Below are 24042 nucleotides of genomic sequence, written 5' to 3'. Positions count from 1 at the left end.
CAACACATAAAAAGGTCTAAAGCAGACGCCACCCGCTCACAGTTCGACAACAAGTTGTAGTCCCCTAGGACAACTATATGCCTATCAAAACCTTCCAGTCTGACCTCCACATGAGTATGGCACTCTAAAAACTCACGAACGTCTTTCGGGTCGACATCTGAACCTGAGCCTTCGCCCTCGATGCGCAGGCCCCCTCTAACGTTGGATGATTTGCCACCCTCAGTGGAGTGTACGGAGCCGTCTCCTGGGTAAACCCCTTCCGTTTGGGGAGACCTTCCTGCTAAGATGGCATCGACCATAAATGTAGGCACAGGTGCCGTCTATGACGCACCCACCCTCCTTCTACCAATGTCCACGACCACATATTTCCCAAGCTCCACTCTCCTCCTTTTTCTCTGTAGCGCCTCATCCCCGTTAGAGGATTTATCCAAAAGGTGAGAGGTCGATGTGGAATAGGCCTCTTCCCTCACGACCATATCTCGAGAGGGAGCTTCCATTTGAATCGGCTGAGTACGACCCCCTCGAACGGATTCAGTCAAAGTAAATTGCATTTCTACAGCAGTGACAGCCTGTCAGAATGCAGGGACTGGGGCCCTCCGCCTAGAAGCTCCTCGACCTGTCATCACGAAGAGTCGTATTAATAGATAATGGTATATAACCAACGAAGTGATGTAGGGGAAGACATTTACTAAATGGAACTTTCGATCCATAACATTTCAAGAAGGCGGGCCAATCTCGGATCTCCGCTGCATGGAGCAACAGACGGGCCACCCAATCCCTTATACACACAATAGGGCGGGGTGGACGCCCCATAGCTGCAAACAAGAAGCAAACAAACCCTATAATGAATGAAGAGGAAAAGAAAGAGTAAAACAAGTGGCGACACATACGATTCTCATTCCACCGCTCCAGGAACCTAGTGGGGTCAGAAACAATGTGTTCGGTTTTGACAAAGAAATACTTAGGCCAAAACTTGCAACTTTCTCAATCGTCGGTCCCAACCACCAGCCCTTTTGTTCCACGGTGCCTCAAATGCACCATAGTGCCCTTATGAAAGCTGGGCGAGAACAGGTGCAAGAGGTGGTGGACGGTAACCTCGCACCCCGCCAACTCCGCTTACTTCATCAATAACAGAAGTATCTTAAGCGTGTATGGTGAAAGTTGCGCCGGACAAATTTGATAGAATCTACAGAACTCTTCCGCTAACGGAAGGAGGGGCAAAGAATGACCGATCACAAAGGGGTACTCATAAAAAGCACAATACCCAGGCCTATGGACTTCTACGAAGTCCCTTCCCGCTGGAACCATATCAACATGAGTGGGGATGCTATACTTTGTACGGAAGAGCATCAATATGAACTTTCTCCGTCTCAGAAAGCATGAGGGTAGGAGTAGGAGGAGGATCTTTGAGGAAGTCACTTCGAGACATGGGGTGTCTCGGCAGCAACTCTTCTACGGTGGGAAAACTGTCCCCCTCCTCCACCGTCATATCCTCACCGCCAGAGGGGAGAGCCACGGACAACGGGGCGGCCTCAGAAACTCTCTCACGAGAACGGTGTGTTCTAGGCATTTATTCGATGGAAAAGGTGTTAAAATAGTAGAGAAGGTTGTAAACGAAGAATGGGGGAAGAAGAAGCAGAAAGTTGTTAGAACAAACTCGGGAGGGATAAGAAAGGATAACCAGAAATGAAGTGGCCAAGAGTTTTTGAAAAAAAACAAACCCTCCACCTATTTATAGGATTGGGTGGCGCTAGAATCGAAGCGGAAGATTGCAGAGTGGCACCGAAATCGAAATGACAAGCCCTCAACCCTTGTCTCAAAAACACGCATAATGATGACGCACGTGGGGATGGCGTCATTTCCCGATAAAATACATTATCCAGTGTCTTGTTGAGCACGCTGACTTCCCATTATTGGCCAAGCCGTAATGCTTCATAAGACCAAATTTTTCCATAAAAGCGAATGGTGTCCGCTTATCGAGGACGCACCAAGTTGCAACCTCGACAAGCGGAGGGACTAACTGTATGGGTCCAAATTTAGACGACCACGACTGTTGATGAATACGACAAGCGACGAGATCCTCGTAGCTCGACGTCCTGCAGGGGACGACGGACAAGTGAACAAGAGACTGTACGACTTTTACAGTAGTGTAGGTCTATTAGGGGGCATTAGGAATATTCGTTCGAATATTCTCTATGATTTGTCTTTTAGGGCTTAGAAGGGGTTTTGTCCCTTCTATATATAGCGTAAAAAACAACCTTGCGAGGGGCTCTCTTTCTTCTGCTTTTCCAACAAAGAACACTCGATGTAACACTTGCTTACATAAATGATTAATATCATTATTGTTCGATCACTTATCTTGATTAGGTCAAGAAATATTACTCTCTGTATTCATCTTGTATACCTTTTGTTCTAGAGATTATTATACTTAGCTAAGATTTACCCCTTCATTTTCTTTGATTAATTTATTCAAAAAGGTCCCAATATCTTTTGAGTCAAACAGTATGGATTTGATATTAGATTGTTCCTTTAATTTGTCCGGCAACTTTGTCCTAATGCAATTTCCTTGTCTTAATATCTAACTATATTTTCCTAATAATAAAGACTAAGATGCGACAGATGGATTAGATTTGGGATCAATGAACTAAGTAGGATCAATTCATGAACGTAGGTTTGCTTTCTATTACGGATTGACTAGGTGGAATGAACGTAGTCACATGCCTTCCTACTTTAAGTTCTATTATTATAGAATTAATGTTGCATAAGAACGTGCTGCCTATTTGTATTTTCTTTTTTCAAATTAATGTTCCATTGTCTTTGAGGTTTATACATGAGACAAAAAGGAAAATACACGATAAATTAAGAATGTTCCCCGAGATTATTTGCAATGACGGTCTATGGTTGTTTCTTTCCTCCTCGTATTATATGCTATCTTTTGAATTGTTTATTTGAATTGAGGCTTGAGGGGCTGTTTGATTCGACTTACTTTACTTGATTTAATCAGTTAGAACTAATACTTGAATATTTTACATTACGTGAAGATCAATTTTTGTGCAGTAACAAGCAATTGCTTCAAAAGAATATAATGTTTCAATTTTAACTGTTTTTATGATAACAAAAGAGCATACATCAGCAGAAATATATATAACAAAACACAACGAGTAACAGAGTGGGTTCAATAACTTCCAATTTGAAGTAACAGAGAAGATGCACCTAACCACTAACGAACTAGGATATGGGTTGTATACCATCTTCAATAATATTAGGAAGAGAAGAGTGTCTGTACTGTAAATAAGAAAACTTGGCGAGAGTGAATAGAATTTTCACAAGTTACATTGTGTAGTGAAGATATCTTGCGAAGAATACTTATCCGCACCAGGGATTTACATACACTTAAATAATTAATTTTAAGGGTCAACAAATTAAAGTGAAAATGCATATCAGTTAATAACCACAACTAAATGTTAAGAAGTGTATAAATAAAGTATATCTTATATTCATTGATTTGATGTAAACAAATAATAATTTTTACTGATATCTTGGACTCTTTCTCTAGGTTCTATACTTCTATTTATTGTGAATGTTCTGTCTTGATATACTAGCTCGTACTGCAGATGGCCTTATCTTGGTTGGTCACCTTAAGTGGCCTCTACAGCTGTATATTGCTTGTTATCCTCCTCTACGGTGGTATCAGAGCCAGCTTCAGAGCGAGGTTCAAGATAGGTTCATCTTGGCGGATTCAGTTCTAGCCGCAACCTATTTGACGGTAATCATAATTTTTGTCTGAAAAATTTGACCGGAGTGCTACGCACGTTGAGATAAACTTTGTGGTGGAGATTTGAAGATGCGACCAGTTGAAGGCTATGTGAAGAAGGTGAATCAAGTTTATTTTGTCAGAAAATTCAGGCCAATGGGGAGAATTGTTAGGTGTTTTCCATAATTTTCTTACCATATTTAGTTTTCCTATTTGTTGAAGGAAAGAGCAACATGTTTACCTTAATTGGGTTTTTCTTCTTGTAGAAGGAAATTACAAATCTCTCATATCTGGCTAGTCCCTTTTCTTGTAGGAAAATGTTTGGAGTTCTATAAATTGAAGATATGTCCTTCTCATTCAGTAGCATCCACAATGTAGCCATATGGGGCTTGAGAGTCTTGTTTAGGGGGAGAACTTTACAGGACAAGTGCTAGTGTATCGCTTGTGTTCGCCTCTTCGTGAGGTTGTTCTCTTGATATTTTGTACTCTCTTTTTATATAGTAGATTGCTCATCTCCGCCGTGGACGTAGGTTAGTTGACCGAACCACGTTAAATGTTTATGTCTCCTTTGGTATATTTCTCGTTTGTTATCTGATTTATCATCGTTGAAGTTTTGCTTTGCTAGCTTCCGCATGACACCTGATTTTTTCGATCATAACAAGTGGTATCAGAGCCTTGGTTATTTATCCGGGTTGTTATGGAATGGAGGCGAATATGAGCAAGATGGTATGTTTAAATGGGATAAATTATAATGTTTGGAGAAGCAAAATGAAAGATTTGTTGTTCGTGAAGAAGATGCATCTATCTGCTTTTGCAGCTCATAAACCCGATAGTGTATCTGATGAAGATTATGATTTCGAGCATCAACAAGTATGTGGATATATACGCTAATGGATTGAAGATAATGTTCGCAACCATATTGTGAACGAGACACATGCGAGATCATTGTGGAAAAAGCTGGAGACTCTTTATGCTTCAAAAATTGGGAACAACAAGTTGTTCCTGCTAAAGCAATTGATGACCTTTAAATACAAGGAAGACAACCCTATACTTGATTACATAAATGATTTCCAGGACGTGCTTGATCAGTTGTCTAGAATGGGAGTTAATTTCGATGATGAGATACAAGAACTTTGGCTTCTTAATACTCTGTCTGACTCTTGGGAAACTCTCCGTGTTTCTTTGACAAATTCAGCTCCTGGGGGTAAGGTGACCATGGAATATGCCAAGAGTGGTGTGTTGAACGAGGAAGTGAGGAGAAAATCTCAGGCTTCGTCCTAACAAGCAGATATCTTGGTTACAGAAGACCGGGGGAAAGGACACATCAAAAGGGTTTGCCACAAGTGGTTGCAAGATATTAGAGAAGGAAAGAAAGTTGAAAATAACGAGAAAAATATTGTTGTTACTGTTCGAGACGACCTTCTTTTTGCTTACGATGAAAAGTATCCCATGAGACGAGCTGGATAGTAGATTCTGGAGCTACCTCATATGTCATACCAAGAAAAGATTTTTTCTCATCTTATACTCCTGTTGATTTTGAAGTGTTAAAGATACGCAATGCCAGTGAAGTTAAGGTGTTTGGTGTTGGCACAGTTTGTTTGAAAACTAATAACGATTCAATGTTAGTTCTTCAAGTTGTCAAGCATGCTCTAGACTCTCCTTTCAATTTAATCTCCGCGGGAAGATTAGATGATGAAAGTTACCATAATGCCCTCTTTAATGGCCAATGGAAGCTCACTAAGGGCTCGTTAGTAGTAGCTCGCGGAGTCAAGTTTGGTTATTTATATGTGACACAGGGCTCTATTCTTAATGACTCAATAAATCTGGTGGAAAGTGATACTTTATCAGAATTGTGGCATAAAAGATTGAGTCATATGAGCGATAGGGGAATTACGTGTTTGGCTAAAAAAAGTTTGCTTTCTGGATTGAAACAAGCAAAGCTGAAAAGGTGTATCCATTGTTTAGCTGTCAAACAGAAAAGGATTTCCTTTCATAGCCATCCTCCCTCAAGAAAGCCCGATTTATTGGAGCTAGTACACTCTGATTTGTGTGGTCCTTTTAAAGTAAAGTCAAAAGGTGGTGCACTTTACTTTATGACCTTCATTGATGATCATTCTCGTAAGCTCCAAGTGTATCCTTTGAAATCTAAAGATCAAGCACTTGACGTGTTTAAGGAATTTCAGCCCTTAGCTGAGAGACAGACGGGGAAGAAATTAAAGTACTCGCACTGACAATGGTGGTGAATATTGTGCTCCCTTTGAAAACTATTGCAAGGAACAAGGAATTCGTCATCAGTTAACTCCGCCCAAGGTGCCTCAATTGAATGGTTTGGCAGAGAGGATGAATAGAACTCTAGTTGAGAGAGTTAGATGCTTACTTTCAGAGGCTAAGCTCCCAAATACATTTTGGGCGGAAGCACTTAACTCTCTTGCCTATGTTATCAATTTGTGCCTTGTTGTTGCTTTGGATGGTGATGTCCCAGAGAGAGTTTGGTTTTCCAAAGATGTTTCTTATGATCACCTGATAGGTTTTGGGTGTAAAGCTTGTGTGAGTGTTCCTAAAGATGAGAGATCGAAACTAGATATCAAAACTAAGCAGTGCATCTTTATCGGTTATGGTCAAGATGAGTTTGGGTATCATTTTTATGATCCAGTTGACAATAAACTTATTAGAAGTCGTGATGCAATATTCATTAAAGACCAAACTATTGAAGATATTGACGAAGCTGAGAAGATAGATTCTCAGAGTAATGAGAGCTTAGTTGATATTGATCCAGTTTCAATTGCTAAGGCACATATTGCACATAAAGAAATCCAAGACAATGATGGAGATAGTGATCAAGATCAAAATGATCATCATAGTGTAGATTTTATGGATGCTCTAGTTGATGAAGTTGTGGTTGATCAGCAACCAATTCCGCACAAGTAACTACTTCGAATTCTCCTGAAAGCTCTCTTAGAAGATCTACAAGGGAGAAGCAAAAATCAATGCGTTATTCTCCTGATGAGTATATACTTTTGACTGACATAGGAGAACCTGAGAATTATGATGAATCCATGCAAGATACTCACAAAGATCAGTGGATCGAAGCCATGGAAGATGAGATGAAGTCACTCCATGAGAATGGCACATATGAGTTAGTAAAATTACCGAATGGTAAGAGAGCTTTATCTAACAAATGCATATTTAGAATAAAGCAAGATAACCATACCTCTGCTCCTAGATACAAGGCGAGGTTAGTTGTTAAAGGTTTTGTCTAGACGAAGGGAGTTGACTTTGATAAAATTTTCTCCCCTGTTGTGAAGATGTCTTCTATTCGTATAGTTCTAGGCTTAGCCGCAAGTCTAGATTTAGAGGTTGAGCAGATGGATGTCAAGACTACTTTTCTTCATGGAGATTTAGATGAGGAGATTTATATGGAGCAGCCTGAGGACTTCGTAGTTAAGCTTGCAGATAAGTATGTGTTTTGCAGAAAATTGGCAGGCATGAACCTGTCAATAGTTCCTCTACTTGAAGACATATTTGGCCCCTTGGCTGGACGGGGAGTTTGTTAGGCATATGCCTATGTTGTCCAGCCAAAGTACCAATGGCCTAATCCTATTCTCTTTTGGTTTCCATTCCTATTCGGAATTGGATTCTGTGATTCTTATTTTGAGTGGGTTTTGGCTTTAAGAGAAAGCACCACTCATGATCTATAAATAGGACAACCTTGGAGAATTATTCTATACTCATTGGTATAAGTCTTTGAAAGACTTAAGCATATAAGAGTGGTTTTTGAGAGAGCTTTCATCAAGAGAGAAGAGAGAACAAAAGTACTTGTGTTACTACAGCTTTTTATTCCGACCAGCCAACTTCAAATTGCATTTTTCGATTCGTTAACCGTTGGATCGGGCTAAAAGTTTGACTGAGTGTTCGTAACATCTTTGTTTGATTTGAACGGTGGAGATCGGATTTGAAAGCTCGCAGCATCTGATTTCTAGCCTCGGACAGCAGCTTCATTTTTATGGATTTTTCTCTTTCTTCAATTGATTAGTTGTTGCTCTTGTTGCTATTGTTGCTCCATGTTTGACACTTGTTATGTACCCAATTTGGAGAACTTTTGTAACTCTTTTATTGTTATAGTGGAGCTTTTTAGATCTTTGTGATCTCGTGGTTTTACATTCGACTTGAAAGGTTTTCCACGTTAAAATTTAGTGTTCTTTATCTTCTTTATTTTCGGGTTTGCCTCTTCCTCGACATAACAAAGTGGCCTCTACAGCTGTATATTGCTTGTTATCCTCCTTTGGAGGTAATTTTTGTTCAGCTACTCATTCTTCTTGGTTGTGATATGTTGCCAATTGACATTGACTAAACTATTTGCGACATGGGGATGATGATTGTATTATTACTCGATATGTCTAGGGCAGTCCGGTGTACAAAGCATTTTGTGTTAATGCAGGTTTGGAAAAGGACCGTTCCCAAGGGCTGTGATGTACGTAGACAGCCTACTCTAGTGCAAACATTAGTGATTGCTTCAACGGCTCGAACCCGTGACTTATAAATCACATAGAGCTAATTTTGTTGTCACTAGGCAATGTCTCTGTAAGAAATTTTCTATAGTAATAGCTTTAGGCTGTAATTGTGTCCTTTTTGCTATGAAAATCTATCTTTCATCGTTCAATAAAGAATTCAAATACACCATCAAAAGCTCTTCCTCTTGTATTTTCCTGTCCAAGTCCAACCACACAAAAGAAAAGTGAAATGTCTAAAAAGGTTAGATTATATCTGCAAGTTAGCTAGTGAAATTGAAATGTGCATTTGTGCCTAGTAATATAAGATAAAAAAAACTGGATTTTACGTTGATACAAGAAATCTAGTAGTCACATGATTTCAGATTCACAGTACAAAACTAGAATATTAAAAAGAGAAAAATAATCAAAAGTGGGATATAGGGAATCAACCTAGCTAAGTGTGTGAGTTGGAGTTGGATCACGTTGAAAACTTATGTAAGTGATCCAAGAAAATTTGTACTTCCCAACGTACACTATACTACAAATGTAACAACAAATTTGGTAGCTCTGATCACAAGAAGTCCCAATTCCCCTACAAACTAGTAAAACCCACCCGCCATCGTATTCTTTTTTAATATTGTTGTGACTAAATTTTCTCGAGCCGAATATCTATTAAAATAATTCTATCTTTACAAAATAGAGGTGAGGCCCCAAACTTCTTTTATAAAATTATATTATTATTGTTATTAGTGGTGATGGTGACAGTGATAGATACAAAAAAATTAATAATTTTAACTCAAATAATATATTTATATTAATAAATTCACTTAATGTATATAAGCCCAAATGAATTAAGCCAAAAAGAAATTGATTCAAAATTTATAAATTACCCCTCCTAGTCCCCTCCCCCACAAATCAACATACTATCTCATTAAATTATTCTCTAAAATATTTGACTCTCCAAACCGCCGACTCATGTCTCCTTCCTGGAAACACCAATTCATAGCTACTCTCCAAATTTGCAAGCCACGTCATTAGTTAAAAAATAGAAAAAAGAATTGTTGTGGGGCTCAAGGTAGGGTCCATAAAAAAAGAGGACACGTGGAAACATGATTATTGGATACAACCTTAGTAGAGAGATTAATGTAAGGGAAGAAAGAGGAGGGTTGCACATGGGGGTGGTGTTTGGTTCGAGAAATTCATGTGATCACATGTGCTTTTCCTCTGTTTTTTCATTGTGGACCCCCCTCACACCTGCGTCTCTATCCTGTTTTCCCTCTAGCCTCCCGCACCCGATCCAGTTGCCTCTTTCCGTTCCTACTCTCCGGCTGCACGGCCGTGACCTTCACTTGCTAGGATAACGTGTTAGATTTATGTAACATCCGATTTCTTTCTCTTTATTTTTCGTATAAAATCAATTCAACTTATGAGAATCATTTCAAAAAAAAAAAAAATTGAATCTGAACAATTAGAGCTTGATATTTTCAAAAGAATCGAATAGAAACATATCGCTGCCAATTGTTTTAAGATTTGATTTAGTACTTTTATATACATGATATTGGTATTACTCAACGTTAATTAAAAGTATAATTTAAGTCAAAAAAGGCGTTTTATGATTTATTTTAAAGTTAAAATTATATAGACTTGACTATTCTGGTACAAAAATATTAAGTACAATTCAATTTGATATGTGTATTTTTGTACTCACTCACTCCACTTGTTTGAAACTCTTTTATTTTTGCGTTTAGAAAAGACTAATATTTGTTAAGTTTTACATTGCAATTTACCATTGCCGTGTGTTGTTGTAAGCCATACTTGATAGAAGGAAGTTTGTTTAATACAAGGATACATTTGATATTTTATACTATGTGCAGACAAATTTAGACCAAACATACTTAATCTTAGTTTACTTAAAAAATTAAATGACATACAATGTTAATGTCACCATACGTTAAGGTAAATAGCTACAAATATAGCCATCGGTTTCCATAGCGTAGGCGCGTGAAATTTCTCGCCGTGACAAATCAATATCCATCAGGGGCTTCAAAAAACTAAAAGCCCAATAAAATAAGGTAGGCCCAGCTTCGTTGGCAATTAACATTTCTAGAACTCATAACAATAATTTAACAGTCACCACCCTCCACCCTCCCCCTATAAGCATCCCTCTTCTTCTCCTCTCTTCACAATCCTCCACCCCCCCACCCCAACACCTCAAAAAACCAAACCCAAAAAAGGGAACAATCCCATATTTCTTTTCTTGCAAATTCATGGAGAGCAGTTGTAACAGTGAAGAGACAACAACAACAGTAGCCACATTATCAAGAAAAGATCAGAAAATGACTCAAAAAAACTCCAAGAGGCAAAAGAGGATGAGAAATAATGTGAAGAAGGTGTTAAAAGAAAGTAGTAGTAATTGCAATACTGATAATGCAGGGAATAATCAAGAAGAAGATGATGACAAGGCTGAGGTGGAGGAGAAAATCATGGCATTACAAAAAATAGTACCAGGAGGAGAATCACTTGGTGTTGATATGCTCTTCGAAGAAACTGCTGGTTATATTTTGGCATTGCAATGTCAAATCAAAACACTCAAAGTTCTTGCTAGCTTTGTTGAAGGCTCTGAGAAGGAAAGGATGAAGCTTGGAGGTTGATGTTAAACCTTTTTTTTCTTTTCTTTTTTCTTTCTTCTCATGCTTGGTAAAAGAGGGACAGTTCGATCGGTCCACAAGATATTTGCCTTCATGTAAGGTCCAAGAAAAGGTTAACTCCAAAGGGTGGCGTAAATGGCCTAACCTAATTCAAGCATTAGTGACGGTTTTCTTCTCATGCTTGGTATTGGTACATCTTCGTTGTCCAACCAAGTTAGCTTCTTTTTTTATTTTTGTTTATTGTATTGCCTAGAGACCTAGCTAAGGACAAGGGTTGGTGAAAATTAAACTCGCACCTTTACTCAATTGTTTGGTTCTTTGTTCTTTTATTTGGATCTTAGGGATTTCAGATAGGGATTAATTAATTTAATTTTAATTTAACTTCATAATATTTGTTCATGCCTAAGTGTTACACTTTGGATGGATATCTAATAGGAATATGTATGAATTGGCTGGATTCTTGGAGACATTTTATTGATAAATGCAGATACATAGGAATGTTCTTGGATCATGTAGTATAGAAATGTATACATAGGAATGTTCTTGGATCATGTAGTATAGAAATGTGATGATAGGAATTTGGTTTTGAGTACATGATTTGGAGGTATCTCCAGTTCTCTTTATCAAGAAAATGAACCTCGTTGTCTTTCTATCTCTCTCTTTCTGTTTTAGTTTAAAAAAATATGGAAAACATAAGTTGTGAGTTGTGGGAAGTGATTTTAAGGGTAACTTTTTCTAAACCAAGCAAAATTTTCGACAAATGAGGAAAGGAAACAAGACTAATTATGGCTACGTTTTAGTCACAATTCTGCGCACACAGCATCTAGCCAGCAGATAAAGATTAAGGTAAGTGTGCCATTTTAGATCCAAAAATTGGCAGGTGTCCTTTAATCTTTGAAATTTATGTGGCATTCTAATTATAAATTATAAAAAACGTTAAAGAAATTAGCTTTTGGATAAAATATAGGGTTAAATCTATGAATCATGTGATGCAGCAGCAGTCAATTTACCAAAATAGACAGGTGATTTATACGAGGCTATGACATGTTTAGCCAAGTTTTTCTGCCAATTTTTTTTGTTGGTGCTAAAAGTGCTTTTTCCAAAGTTAGAGGTCGTTTGGTAGAGTGTGTTAGAGAAAATAATGCATGCATTAGCTTTGTGTATTAGTAATGCTTTGTTTGGTACACTTTTTCAATCTATTATAACTAATACAAGCATTAGTTATACACTCTATTCGGTATTATCCTATGTATAGCTAATGCATAGAGAACCATGACATTAGCTATACAAAGGCTATTAATGCATGCATTAGCATGGTTAAAGACAAAATTATCCTTAAAGTTCCTTATGTTAAAGAATATGGAGGGCATTTTTGTAAATAATTAAATTTCTTAAAAATTATGCAATGCATTTAAATTTTTAATACACCACACCAAACAATGCATAAGAAATAATCACTGTATAGCTAATGCTTGCATTACTAACCCATGCATTACTAACTCCTGCATTATTAATGCACCTTATTTAGCATTATTCTTATACGCCCTACCCCTTAAAGTGTTTGGTCAAGCTTTTAGAAGAATAAAAAGTGATTTTAAGTAAAAGCGGAACTAGATTTTTGAATGCAGAACAAAGTAGCTTGTTACCAATAGCATTTTTTTTTTAAATACTTTTGAAAAAAATATACTTAGAAATACTTTTAAACATTCAACGGTGCTTCAATTATTTAGTCAAACACAAATTATTTTTTACTAGTCCTTTTTAAAAATAAACTGATTTAGAGTCTTGACCAAACAGACTATGAATTAATACATACCATGTAATTGAAGATTTTTCTTTAAAAAAAAAGAAAAGAAGAAGTAATGATAAATTCCACTGTGAATAATGCCACCACGTGTAATACAGCAAAGAATGTGCCCTTATTCTATTGCAGATCAGTTGAGAACATGAGTATATGGAGCTCAATTGTTCACGTGGGAAACTGGGCTCCGTGATCCACTTCACTACTGGGGTTTTCTTTGAGGCCCATATACTTATGTTTCGTTAGCTACGTGTTAGACAATTATACGAGTCTTCAGAGGAGTAGATATTGTACTACTACTACTACTACTTATCTTTACTTGGTAATATGTTAAAAGAGAAAATTTCACTTTATACATATTAAGTCTAAACTATTTACTTTTTAATACTCATTTATTATTGGGAGAAATTAAAAAATAGTCAGATTTACAACTGGTCGTTCAAAAATAACCCAGTTTTAAAAGTAATCAAAATTTAGCCACTTTTTATGTAAAGATAAATTTGAGTGAAAACAATGTTCAAAACCCGGAAAATACGCCAGTATATTATACTGGAGTTCCAGCATAAGTATGCTTGAACTCCAGCATATTATACTGGAGTTCCAGGATAATTATGCTGGAACTCTAGCATAATATGATGAAGTTCCAGCATAAGTACACTAGAACACCAACATAATATACTGGAGTTCCAGCAAGTATAATTGTCCAGTATAATATACTGGAGTTTGGAGCACTGGTGCTCCAGTCTCCAGTATATTATACTGGAGTCAGCAAAGTATATCGGTCCAGCATAATATGCTGGAGTTCATATACAAGTGCACCGAACTCCAGTATATTATGCTGGACCGGTCTCTATTGCAGCAAAATAGTGGCTATTTTTCATTGAATTTGTAAACGCTGGCTATTTTTGAATGACCAGTCCGAAAATTGGCTATACCGTGCTATTTTTACTTTACTATTCCTACCCAATTGGCCCAATTTATTTACCCGGCCCACATATTTCACGCCGCCAAAGCTACCCATTGTCTTTAAAGGCTTATCTTCGTTCTTTACACTAGACTAAAGAATCCAGCCCATCTATTTCATCCGGCCCAAGCTACCCACGCTTGTCTTCGTCCTTTAACAGTTAACACTAGACTAGAGAACAATTTCCAAATCTCCATAGCCAACCCATGAGAACGCATATTTCACCCACATTCGAGTTTTTAATTTTTTCTTCCGATTTCGTTTTATCTCTTCGTCTAGTACCTATTTTTGGGTGAAACTTTTGCTTTGGGTGAAATTTTTTGCTTCTGAAAGTACATTTTAGTGAAAGTGGATTTTCAAAATCATAGGATTTTGTGTTTTTCTTTGTACTTTTGTGAATCAATGTCTATGGGTTGTTCTTTTCTCTATGGGTCGGAAGCATTGTGCGCGTAGATGGTGGCGCCGTGGACAATATCATTCTTCAACACAAGTAGCTGGTGAATCCGTTGCCTCAGCCATGTCCGGTCCTAGTTTTTCCTTATTTTCTGATTCTCAGTCTCTGTTTAGTCGTAACCCTAGCAGTAGTCCTGTTGAAAACACAACTGAAAATGTAGAATTAGAGGGTGGAAAAGACAACAATATTAATGCTTCATCAGTCGATGAAACTCCCTACCAGTCATTACCCGACACAAATTCCGAACCAGTCATAAGAGGTGTTCCTATGACTGATAAGGGAAAAGGTAAAGTTGTTGAGGATTCCGAGTTAGGGGGAAGCCGACGTGAATCCATGCCTAAAACAGAGACTCAACCAGTAGATGTTGATTGTAGCGATAATTCTCAGTTAAAGAAGAAAAAAATTGGTGTCGCACCCAAGAAGGTAATTTCTTAAAATTATGATATGTGAGATTTTGAATGTATAGTACATTGTTATTTTTTGATTTCCTGTTATGCTTTTGTATTATATTATAGTTATAGTCAGTTGTGTTAATTTTAAGTGAATTTTATTTCTTAAATAATTTATATAATCATGTTTTGCATTGTTGAAATTCCCTTGTGTCTATGGACATAGTGTATGTGTGTTATGTAATAGTTTTTATAGTTATAGACAGTTGTTGGAACAACCCCGTACAACTATTTACCCTGTTAGTATAGCTATATAATATCATATGCTTCTGGATCCTTTTTGGTTGTCTTCACTATTTGTTTTTCCTTTAATAATTGTAGTATCGTACAATAGCTTGAAAATACTTTATAATTGCATACCTTTTTGCTTTTTCTCTTTATTCATATCTGTTATGTAATAGTATTATAGTCATTTATAGTTGCCGAAAATTATCCAGTAGAATTGTATACCCTGCTGGTAAGTTATATGCCGTGTTGGTATCGTATGGTAGTTGTAATATTTTTGGTTGGTTTAGCTGCATTTTTAAGTGAATTCTATTTCTGAAATTAATTTATATGAACATGTTTTGCAGTGTTGGGGTTTCCTTATGCCTATGGACTTAGATTATAAACCAAAGGTTGATTGGGATACCAACTGCCATGTTATTCATCAATTGAAAGAAAATTTATCAAAGAGGCAATTTCGACTGTTTAAGAAAATATGCTTTGGCTATTTTTTGAATCTGCCACCAGTTATTGTGCAGATTCGGGTTATGCATCATTTGCTTATTAGGGAAGTACATCATAAAGTGAAAAATGAGATGCGGTTTGTAGTGAATGATTCTTGGTTGTGCTTTGGTTTGGGTGAATCTGCACTTGTTACTGGGTTGAAATGTAAGGGTGATACAAGTATAGAGAGCATAATAGAGAATAGGTTGATTTCAAAATATTTTGGGACTGCATCCGTGACATTGACCCAACTAGAAGACTGTTTTAAGAAGAAGAAATGGGAAACAAATGATGATGCATTGAAGATAGCAGTTCTTTATTTTGTGAACAACTTCTTACTTTCTCAACTCAAAACAAAGGTTATTTCATGGTCTTACATTGACTTGGTTGAGTGCGGTGATTTTAGTAATTATCCTTGGGGTATAGATGTTTATAACGCTACAAATGACTCGTGTTCCAACAAGTTTCAAGATAAGCCTTCTTTTTATAGACTTAGTGGCTTCCCGTTGGCTTTATAGATTTGGTTGTATGAATGCTGCCCAAGTTTGGATGGTCACTTTGCTGATCATATTGAAAATAAACTTCCACGAATTTTGAATTGGGTAGTCATGGGTCAAATACCGAATGCGCGAGTTGCTTTGCGAATGTCTAACTTGCAACACGAGCAGGCAATTTTCTCATAGTTTTATTACCTCTCTTAATGTTTTGGTACAGGAGTTTAGTCACGGGTAGTTGTAGCAATATCCCAGATCAATGATATTCTCTGTTGGTTTACATATATACCATCTTGGTATCATATGGTAATAAGGATCATTTCTGCTAATTATACTTTTATTGCTACTTATACTTTTAATTTTCTCATTCTTTTATTGCATCTTTTAATGTTTTTTGTACAGTATTTTAGTCATGGATAGTTGTAGCAATATCCCAGATCAATTATATTCTCTATTGGTATACATGTATAGCATATTGGTATCGTATGGTAATAGGGATCTTTTCTTCTACTTATAGTTTTATTGCTACTTATACTTTTAATTTTCTCATACTTTTATGCATCTTTTAATATTTCTGGTACAGTAGTTTAGTCACAGTTAGTTGTAGCAATATACCAGATCAGTGATATACTCTGCTGGTATACATGCATACTATATTGGTATCATATGGTAATAGGGATCTTTTATCTTTCCATACTTTATTATCATTTCTATTTCTAACTAGTGTGCTTAATAATTGCAGCGTAAGAACATCACCCCAACTGATGATGAGAAGCAACTATTTGATGTGCGTGGTCTAAACTTTGAAATTGAAGTTGAGTGTACTGACAGTCAGCCCGATAACTTTCAGGTTTTTTGGAACTCAATTACCAAAGACACAAAGTATGCATGAAAGTACTGGAGGTGATTCCGAACCTACCAATGCTAAGGTAATAAAGGAGTTACAAGGTTTGAAGCTTTTTGTAGTGACCAAGTTTGAGGAGGTGCTTGCAGCTATTGGTAGGGAGTCAATGAAACCAGAGGGAAATTTAGTGGTATTGATCTTTTATATAATATAATGCTATAGTATATTGTTTAAAGATGCAATATATGCTTATATGATTTTATTCCATTCTTTACTTTTAGTGCACATAGTATTCTTGTAATATACATAATAGAATAATTGTTAGTTTCTCATCTTCAACATAAGCAACAGGATAATGATCTTGACTTTCGTGAGATGCATAATGATTATGACCAGTTTGAAAGGAGCCACGTTGGGAATGATCCTATAACTATTGGAGATAACACGCCCAAAGCGCCTTCTAGTATGTAAATCACAGATTTGATTTTTTTTTTGCTGTTATTTTTTGAAATAGTACTCTTGCTTATATTTTTATATGTTTAGTATTTGGCTTTGGTGGGGTTGGTCAAGATGGAGGTGCCACTGGTGTTAATGTGCATAACATCACAGCAAGTCATGGCGTAGTTAATGATGATTTGCGTTCTAGTAAAATGTTGTATATGTAATTTTTTTATTCTTTTTTTATTTATTTAACTCTATGTATATGTGCATTCACTAACCTTTTTTTAAAACTTTTTTCAGCCCCCTTCGTAAATGAGCATGATTTTGGCTTGGATTCTAACTTTGAACTGTCTGCATCTGTAATTGATCAAATCACCGCCATTATACAACAAACAACATATAAGTAGTCATCTCATGATGTTAAAAAGTTGGGTCCTACTCCGCTACCATCAGGAATCCCTGCACAGACACGAGCAGATGTTGTTATTGAGTCTAATACTGCTCCACAGGGTACGATGTTGATGTTACTAATTCTATAGTTAGTATGTAAATGATAGGTTCTTGATAGTTTTTTTATTTAAGTAGTGATGTTGATAATGCTTTTATGTGTTCAGCATCTCGGGTTGATGGTGTTGGTCAAGTGGATGTTGGTGGCAGTAATGTGAATTTGCCTTCTGGTAATGTCTTCTAACTTTGAAGTTTTTTTCTTAACTTTGTATATTTGTTTATTCACTAGCATTTTCTAAGTTAAGCTCCATGTCCATACGGGGGTGATCTTCACTTGGATTCTAATTTTGAATATACTGATTCTCAACTTGATCTAATTGTTGCCATTACACAAGGAGGAGATGTAATGTAAATCAATTTGGAAATGAACTGACAACTCGTGCTGTAAATAAGTCTAAACTTAATCAGTCGGTATCAAGAAGTATTGTCCCGACACAAACAGATGTTGAAACTACTCCTGCAGTTTTCACACGGAGAAGGTGCCCCCAGCTGTAAAACAGTCGCTGTATAAGAATGACTGACATTCTGGTGTTAGTGCGGTTGGGGGATCCTCGAAGGTTATCAAAGGAAGATTTTCATTTGTAAATGACATTTCAGTGACTATTAATTATAAGCTTACAGCTTCATTCTCAAACTTTGTCGAAGCAAACATGCAATTGGGAGAGTGCGTATTCGTTTCCATGTACTTTTGTTTTCATGTTTTCTTAATTTTTGTTGTTATATTTCTTATCCATATCTTCTTTTATACGAAATAGGGAAGTGTATTTACCTGGTGATCAAAAGCTAGACCCTTGTTTTGACTTTGAAGTTGAACAGATTGATGATAAGATATTTTTCCATACCTTAAACTATTCTGGCAGGCCGCTGTCTAGTTTGGTATGTGTACTGCTTTTTATTTTTGTTGTTGTAGTAGTTCATTCATATTGTTAGTATTAGTCATGTTTTCTTCCTCTCTTTTTTTGCAACACTTGAATAGTATATTCTACTATCTTAGGAAGAAGGCGAAATATGGAATTAATATGCCAATCAAAGTCACAACTACAGATACTCTTTTTAATAATATCATTAAAGGTTTTCACAGAATTTGTAAAAGGTAGGAAACAAGATCATTTGATTGTTAGATCAGATGATATCATGGAGTATATGAAAGGATTTAGGATGCATTGCAACACTCCATGGCATCAGGTTGATCATGTCCTTTTTCCAATTAATTTGGCAGAAAAGTTGCATTGGATATTGGGGTGTGTATCATTCCACAAGAGATGTTTTTACGTATATGACTCATTACATAGTCGAAAGCACAAAAAAGCTATTCAAAAGGTGGCAAAGGCATATGCTGTGTTGATCCCCCTATTTCTAGTTAGTATTGAATTTTATAACCAAAGAAGTAACATTTTAGTACAAAATGGTCTGCACATGGGAAAGGAGTTGACTGATCCTTTTGAGATTGAACTGATTACAAATCTGCCAATACAACAAAATTCGTAAGAATAGTTACTTTTTTTTTACTTTGTTTTCCTCATTCATATTAACATTTTCACTTCTAATTGATTTTTATATTCTATTCATTTGTTTTATTTCAGAGATTGTCGAGTATATGTTGCATGCTTTGTTGAGTATATTATTGAATATCTTCCAATCCCTGTTGCCAATTTTGATATGGATGATCTTTGAGCTAGGTTTGGTATACTGTTGTGGCACTATGGGAGGAACAAGTAGTTGCATGGCGAATCAAGTGAATCTGAGGCTGCAGTAGCACCACTCGTGGAAAGAAATGCAAGAAGTAGTATAGGTCTCTTTTTGGGTTTAGTTAATCGTAGCATGAAAACTTTGCAGGATTTTAATAGTTTTTGGTGAAGTATGGTATTTTGCATTATTAGATTGTAAAAATGCTAGCTTTTAAAAGTGTTTTCTAGGAATACAATTATAATAGTACAATATGTTACTATAACTGTTTTAATGTTGGAATGTATCTTCAGTTTGTTTTATTAGATTTTTCTTAGGCTTCTTCCATAAAGTTGCCGGTTTATTAGGAGTGCTTTTCGGAGACAGAATTTTGTCAGCACTTGAAGTCAAGCCATTAGTGTAGAACATGGTTGTTACAACAACACTGTTAGTTCCTACTACTACTGCCATTTGTAGTAGGAGGAGCATTGTTAGTTCGATGTAATACACTAGCAGAAGTTATATTTGGAGGTGTATTTTTAAGGGAGTTACGATGTTCAAAAAGAGGAACTATGTTATTATTTTGTTGAAGAACAGGGCGAGCATTGATTTGAATGAGAAGAAATATTTTTAGAAAGTGAACTGGTTTTGAAATTATATTGAGAGTAGTTCTTAGTTGTAGCTGAATCTAAGAAAATCTGTGCATAATTTGCATTGTTGTCCCAGTTGTATTCTGCAAAGATTTTGGTTCAGGTATATTAGTGCAGTGAACTATATACCAATCAGGTATACTGATATACCATTTGGGTATCATGTTGTATTTGAGTACCTTTTTTCCTGCATCAACTAGATGTAAGTACTGACATGAGTTGCAACGCGTACGCATTTTGGGTATCACGTTGTATTTGGTGCACCATTTGTATTTCTGTGCATATTTTATTTTAGCCATATTAGTGCAATACCGCTATATACCAGTGAGGTATACAAATATACCATTTGGGTATCACCTTGTATTTATGTACCTGATGATGTACAATAACTGTGTGTAAATGGCTTGCAATTCTCTTGTTATACTTCAATACAGACATGAGCTGCAAAGCGTGCCCATTTTGTTAACGATGTATGTACAAATATTGCATTTGCGGCATCACTTCTCTTTCTGCACATATTTTGATACCAATAAGATATACAGATATACCAATAAGGTATACAGATATACCACTTGGGTATCACATTTATATTTTAACATCTTTTTTCCTACAACCACTAGATGTAAATGCATCCCACTTTTATATACTAAAATAGAAAATAAATAGATTCTTATTGAAAACACAAGTAGCCATATAAATTTGTTGCCAAAAAGTAATTTCGCAAAGAATCATTATACCAAATATATGTCTAGTGCAAGAAATGCATTTTATTTCTTTGCAATTCAAATGTTATGATTCTACGATATATGAGTTCTATACAAATATTGAAGCATTATATCAATCTCTTTTTGGAATATTTTGGCATGTTCTCCGGTTGTGTCCTTTTCTCCCACATAATGCACATGTAACTATATTTCCTTCCCAGCCTCCTATGCCTCTCTTCTTTTTAGGTCTTCCTGGTTTGATTTTTCCTTTTGGTGGTAGTACCACCTACAAAGAGACATGTTCTGGAATTCGCCACGTTGTTTCATCAAGCAAAGGATTTACTGGTATCTCATATGTTTTCAGCAAGTAGTCTATGTTGTAGTAATCCGAGCAATACTTGTATGAATCCATATGGAATTTTTGTATAACTGCCATTGCATGTGGACATAGAATATCGTCTAGCTGAAACCTCCCACAAGTGCAGTTTTTTTCATGTAGGCGCACCACATTTCTTGTTTGGCCATCAATTACTAAATGTAAGAATTCACTTGATGGCAACACCTAGTATAATTTTAATTAAGAAAAGTCATTAGCTATATGGAGTAATAGTATTTTTAAATAACAATATTCAGTTGTTTAGTGAAATCACTAAGGTAAAAAAGTAAAACTGCAGTACATGCAGTGTTTTTATGATTTTGAAAATGCATACCGTCATCGTCTGTTATAAGATAATATTATCTGCCAATTGTTTTTCATACTTTGCACCAATATTCATAAATGATTCCACTGCATCCTTCCAATTGGTGTAATTCTATTTTTGAATCAATGTTGTCATAAAGTCAAGCAAATTCACAACTGAGAGGTCTCTTGCGTGTTTGTTTGCTGCATTTACTGATTCCGCAATATTCGATGTCATGTTCATGGTTCTATTTGCCTTGGAATGCGCCTGAGACCATTTATCATATCCAATATCCATCAGGTATGTTTTTACTCTACTATCAATAGCTTCTAACTCTGCCATATGTTTGTTGAATTCTTCAACAGTGTATGCTCTTGCTAATGCAAAGTATACTTCTTTGATTTGTTTCTGGCTCTTCCTGAAGTTTGTCTCTATGTTGTTCCACAAATGGAACATACATGCCCAATGAGGGACTTCTGAATAGACAATTGAAGTTGCTTTCTATATACTATCATGCCTGTCTAATACAATGTACATTCCCTCTCTTTGTCCATAGGTTTCTTTGAACTGCACGAAGAACCACTCTCACGATGCATCATTTTCCGAATCAACAATTGCATATACGAGGGGTAGAATTTTTCCTGTAAACCCAAAGAACAAAATATCAATTACAACACACTATATTAATTTAGCATTTCATATAGTAGTATAGTCAAAGATAGGTGCAAGTGTGTAGCAAAATAAGTATATACTCTGTTGGTATACTTGTATATCATACTGGTATCATATAATATTTGAAAATATTTTTTGTTTCTTTAACTGAATGTAAATGGATTGTACACACAATATTAATTTAGTATTTCATATAGTAGTATAGTCATAGGTAGGTGCAGGTATATAGCAAAATAATTATATACTCTGTTGGTATACTTGTATACCATACTGGTATCATATAATATTTGAAAATCTTTTTTGTTTCTTTAACTAAATGTAATTGGATTGTATTCTTACCCTCTGCGTCTTGCGTGGAAGCCGTAAGTATGGTCCCTCTATATGTTGACTTTAAAAAACTTTCATCAACTACAACTGTTGGCCTACAATAGATCCATCCTCTAATTGATGCATATATAGCTATGAATGCACACAAGAAGCTCCCATCTCCTTCAGTGTGTAGTCATGTCACTGATCCTGGGTTAGCGTACTCTAACATATAAAAATATGTTGGCATTTTCTTGTATGACTCACTTGGTGTTCCTCTCAACAATTGCATTGCTTTTTCTTATGATCTCCATGCTTGCGTGTAGCTTAAGTCCATACCATATGCTTTTTGGATGTCTCTCTGGATATCTGTTGGTGTATATATGGTTTTCGAGTCAACAAGTTTATCTTGTACCACAACTGCAACAAAAGCTGAGACAACTTGCTTTTGTGAATGATCGCTGCCGACTCGACACTACACTATGGTAGGAAGAGCGGGTCACAATAGCTTTTACCCGAATAGAGGTCCGGGATCGAATTTCCATAGGGAGCTAGTAGTGGAGTTGTATTTTCTGCCTAGCCTAGAGTTGCGGTTGTGCTTCTAATGTCACTTCAAACATTTTTTGAGTTTTTGTATTTATAACCACTATTATAAAACTAAGGATTAAAGTTAAATTATGCTAGAAGAATATTGCTAAGTTGTAATTAATGGGAAGAAGAGCACTAGGGTCGTAGCATCACCTAGGTGGCTAATTGACGGGTAGATGTTACTAAGGATAGACTGACATATTTGGGGATTATGCTAAAACCGTTGCACAATTGTACCCACTCTCACACCTCTCAGTAGAGAGAGTGATTTTGCCCAATTGACTCTCTCGAGACCAATTGGATAAGCCAATGAGACCAAGCAACTAGGGTTCAAGTAGGGTGATTACTCTCTCGAGATTTAACCCGTTAATTGGGACTACCATTTCTCATGGGTCCATCCCAATTTCTTGTTGAGTCAATTTTGGGGTCATAGACTCTCTTTCTCAAGAAGAGTTAAACCCACTAAGCTTGAATCACCGTTTGCAACCACCAATTCTTGAATAAAAATATAAAATCAACACAAATAGCAAACACTCAATATCAATCTAACCCTATATGGCAACACCCTTCAATGACCCACACTAGGGTTGAGCCACAAACCTAGCTAATGGGTTTAGCTACACATAATTAAAGAAGAAACTGAAGAAGTAGATGAAGAACTAAACATATTAATTAATTACTAAGAAGAAACGACAATAATCTATTGTTAATGAGAAGCAAAATATGCCAAAAATGGCTACAACACTAAGTGTAGCTTTCGTATCCAGTTCCCAGATAAAAAACCGATTCCTAATAATAGTAAAATGTTCTATTTATACTAGGATGGAAAAACTGGACAAAAATACCCCTGCGGGGTCAGTGCGGGCCGAACAAAACGGACCGCGGCCGCAATGGCTCTTGAATTCAACTGTTTGATAACTTGAACTGGAGGACGCGGACCGCGTGGAAGTGTACCGTGGCCACGATGGCAACTGGCGCGGTCTGCGCAGTTGTGACCGCGGACCGCGTGATCAAAAATGCCCTTCTCTGAACCTTATGCACGCGGACCGCACAAAGCAGGAGTGCGGCCGCGAAGCTTCACCGCGGACCGCGAAAATCCTACCGCGGCCGCGTGACTTTAAGCCTAAATATGTCATGTCTCTGAACCTCCTAGTGTGGTCGTGGTCACTGTTACACAGTCTACACTAGGCCCTTTCTTCTTCAATTCTCTTGGTCTTTGATAC

The 24042-nt window shown here is 36.5% G+C and overlaps 1 protein-coding gene across 1 annotated transcript; it reads left to right on the top strand.

Annotated features, from left to right (window-relative positions):
• The first annotated feature begins 10511 nt into the window (after positions 1 to 10511).
• LOC104234672 (transcription factor PAR1) lies at positions 10512 to 10895 on the top strand. The gene has a single exon (XM_009788275.2). The coding sequence runs from the start codon at positions 10512 to 10514 to the stop codon at positions 10893 to 10895; it is 384 nt and encodes a 127-aa protein (XP_009786577.1).
• The last annotated feature ends 13147 nt before the right edge of the window (positions 10896 to 24042 follow it).

The sequence above is a fragment of the Nicotiana sylvestris genome, chromosome 7 (assembly GCF_000393655.2).
Source record: "Nicotiana sylvestris chromosome 7, ASM39365v2, whole genome shotgun sequence".
Taxonomy (NCBI): domain Eukaryota; kingdom Viridiplantae; phylum Streptophyta; class Magnoliopsida; order Solanales; family Solanaceae; genus Nicotiana; species Nicotiana sylvestris.
Note: the sequence above shows the minus strand (reverse complement) of the source record. Positions and strands in the feature narration are given on the sequence as shown.

What these genes read in the sequence shown, in the direction of transcription:
- LOC104234672 (XM_009788275.2), top strand. Translation starts at nt 10,512, where the DNA reads ATGGAGAGCAGTTGTAACAGTGAAGAGACAACAACAACAGTAGCCACA.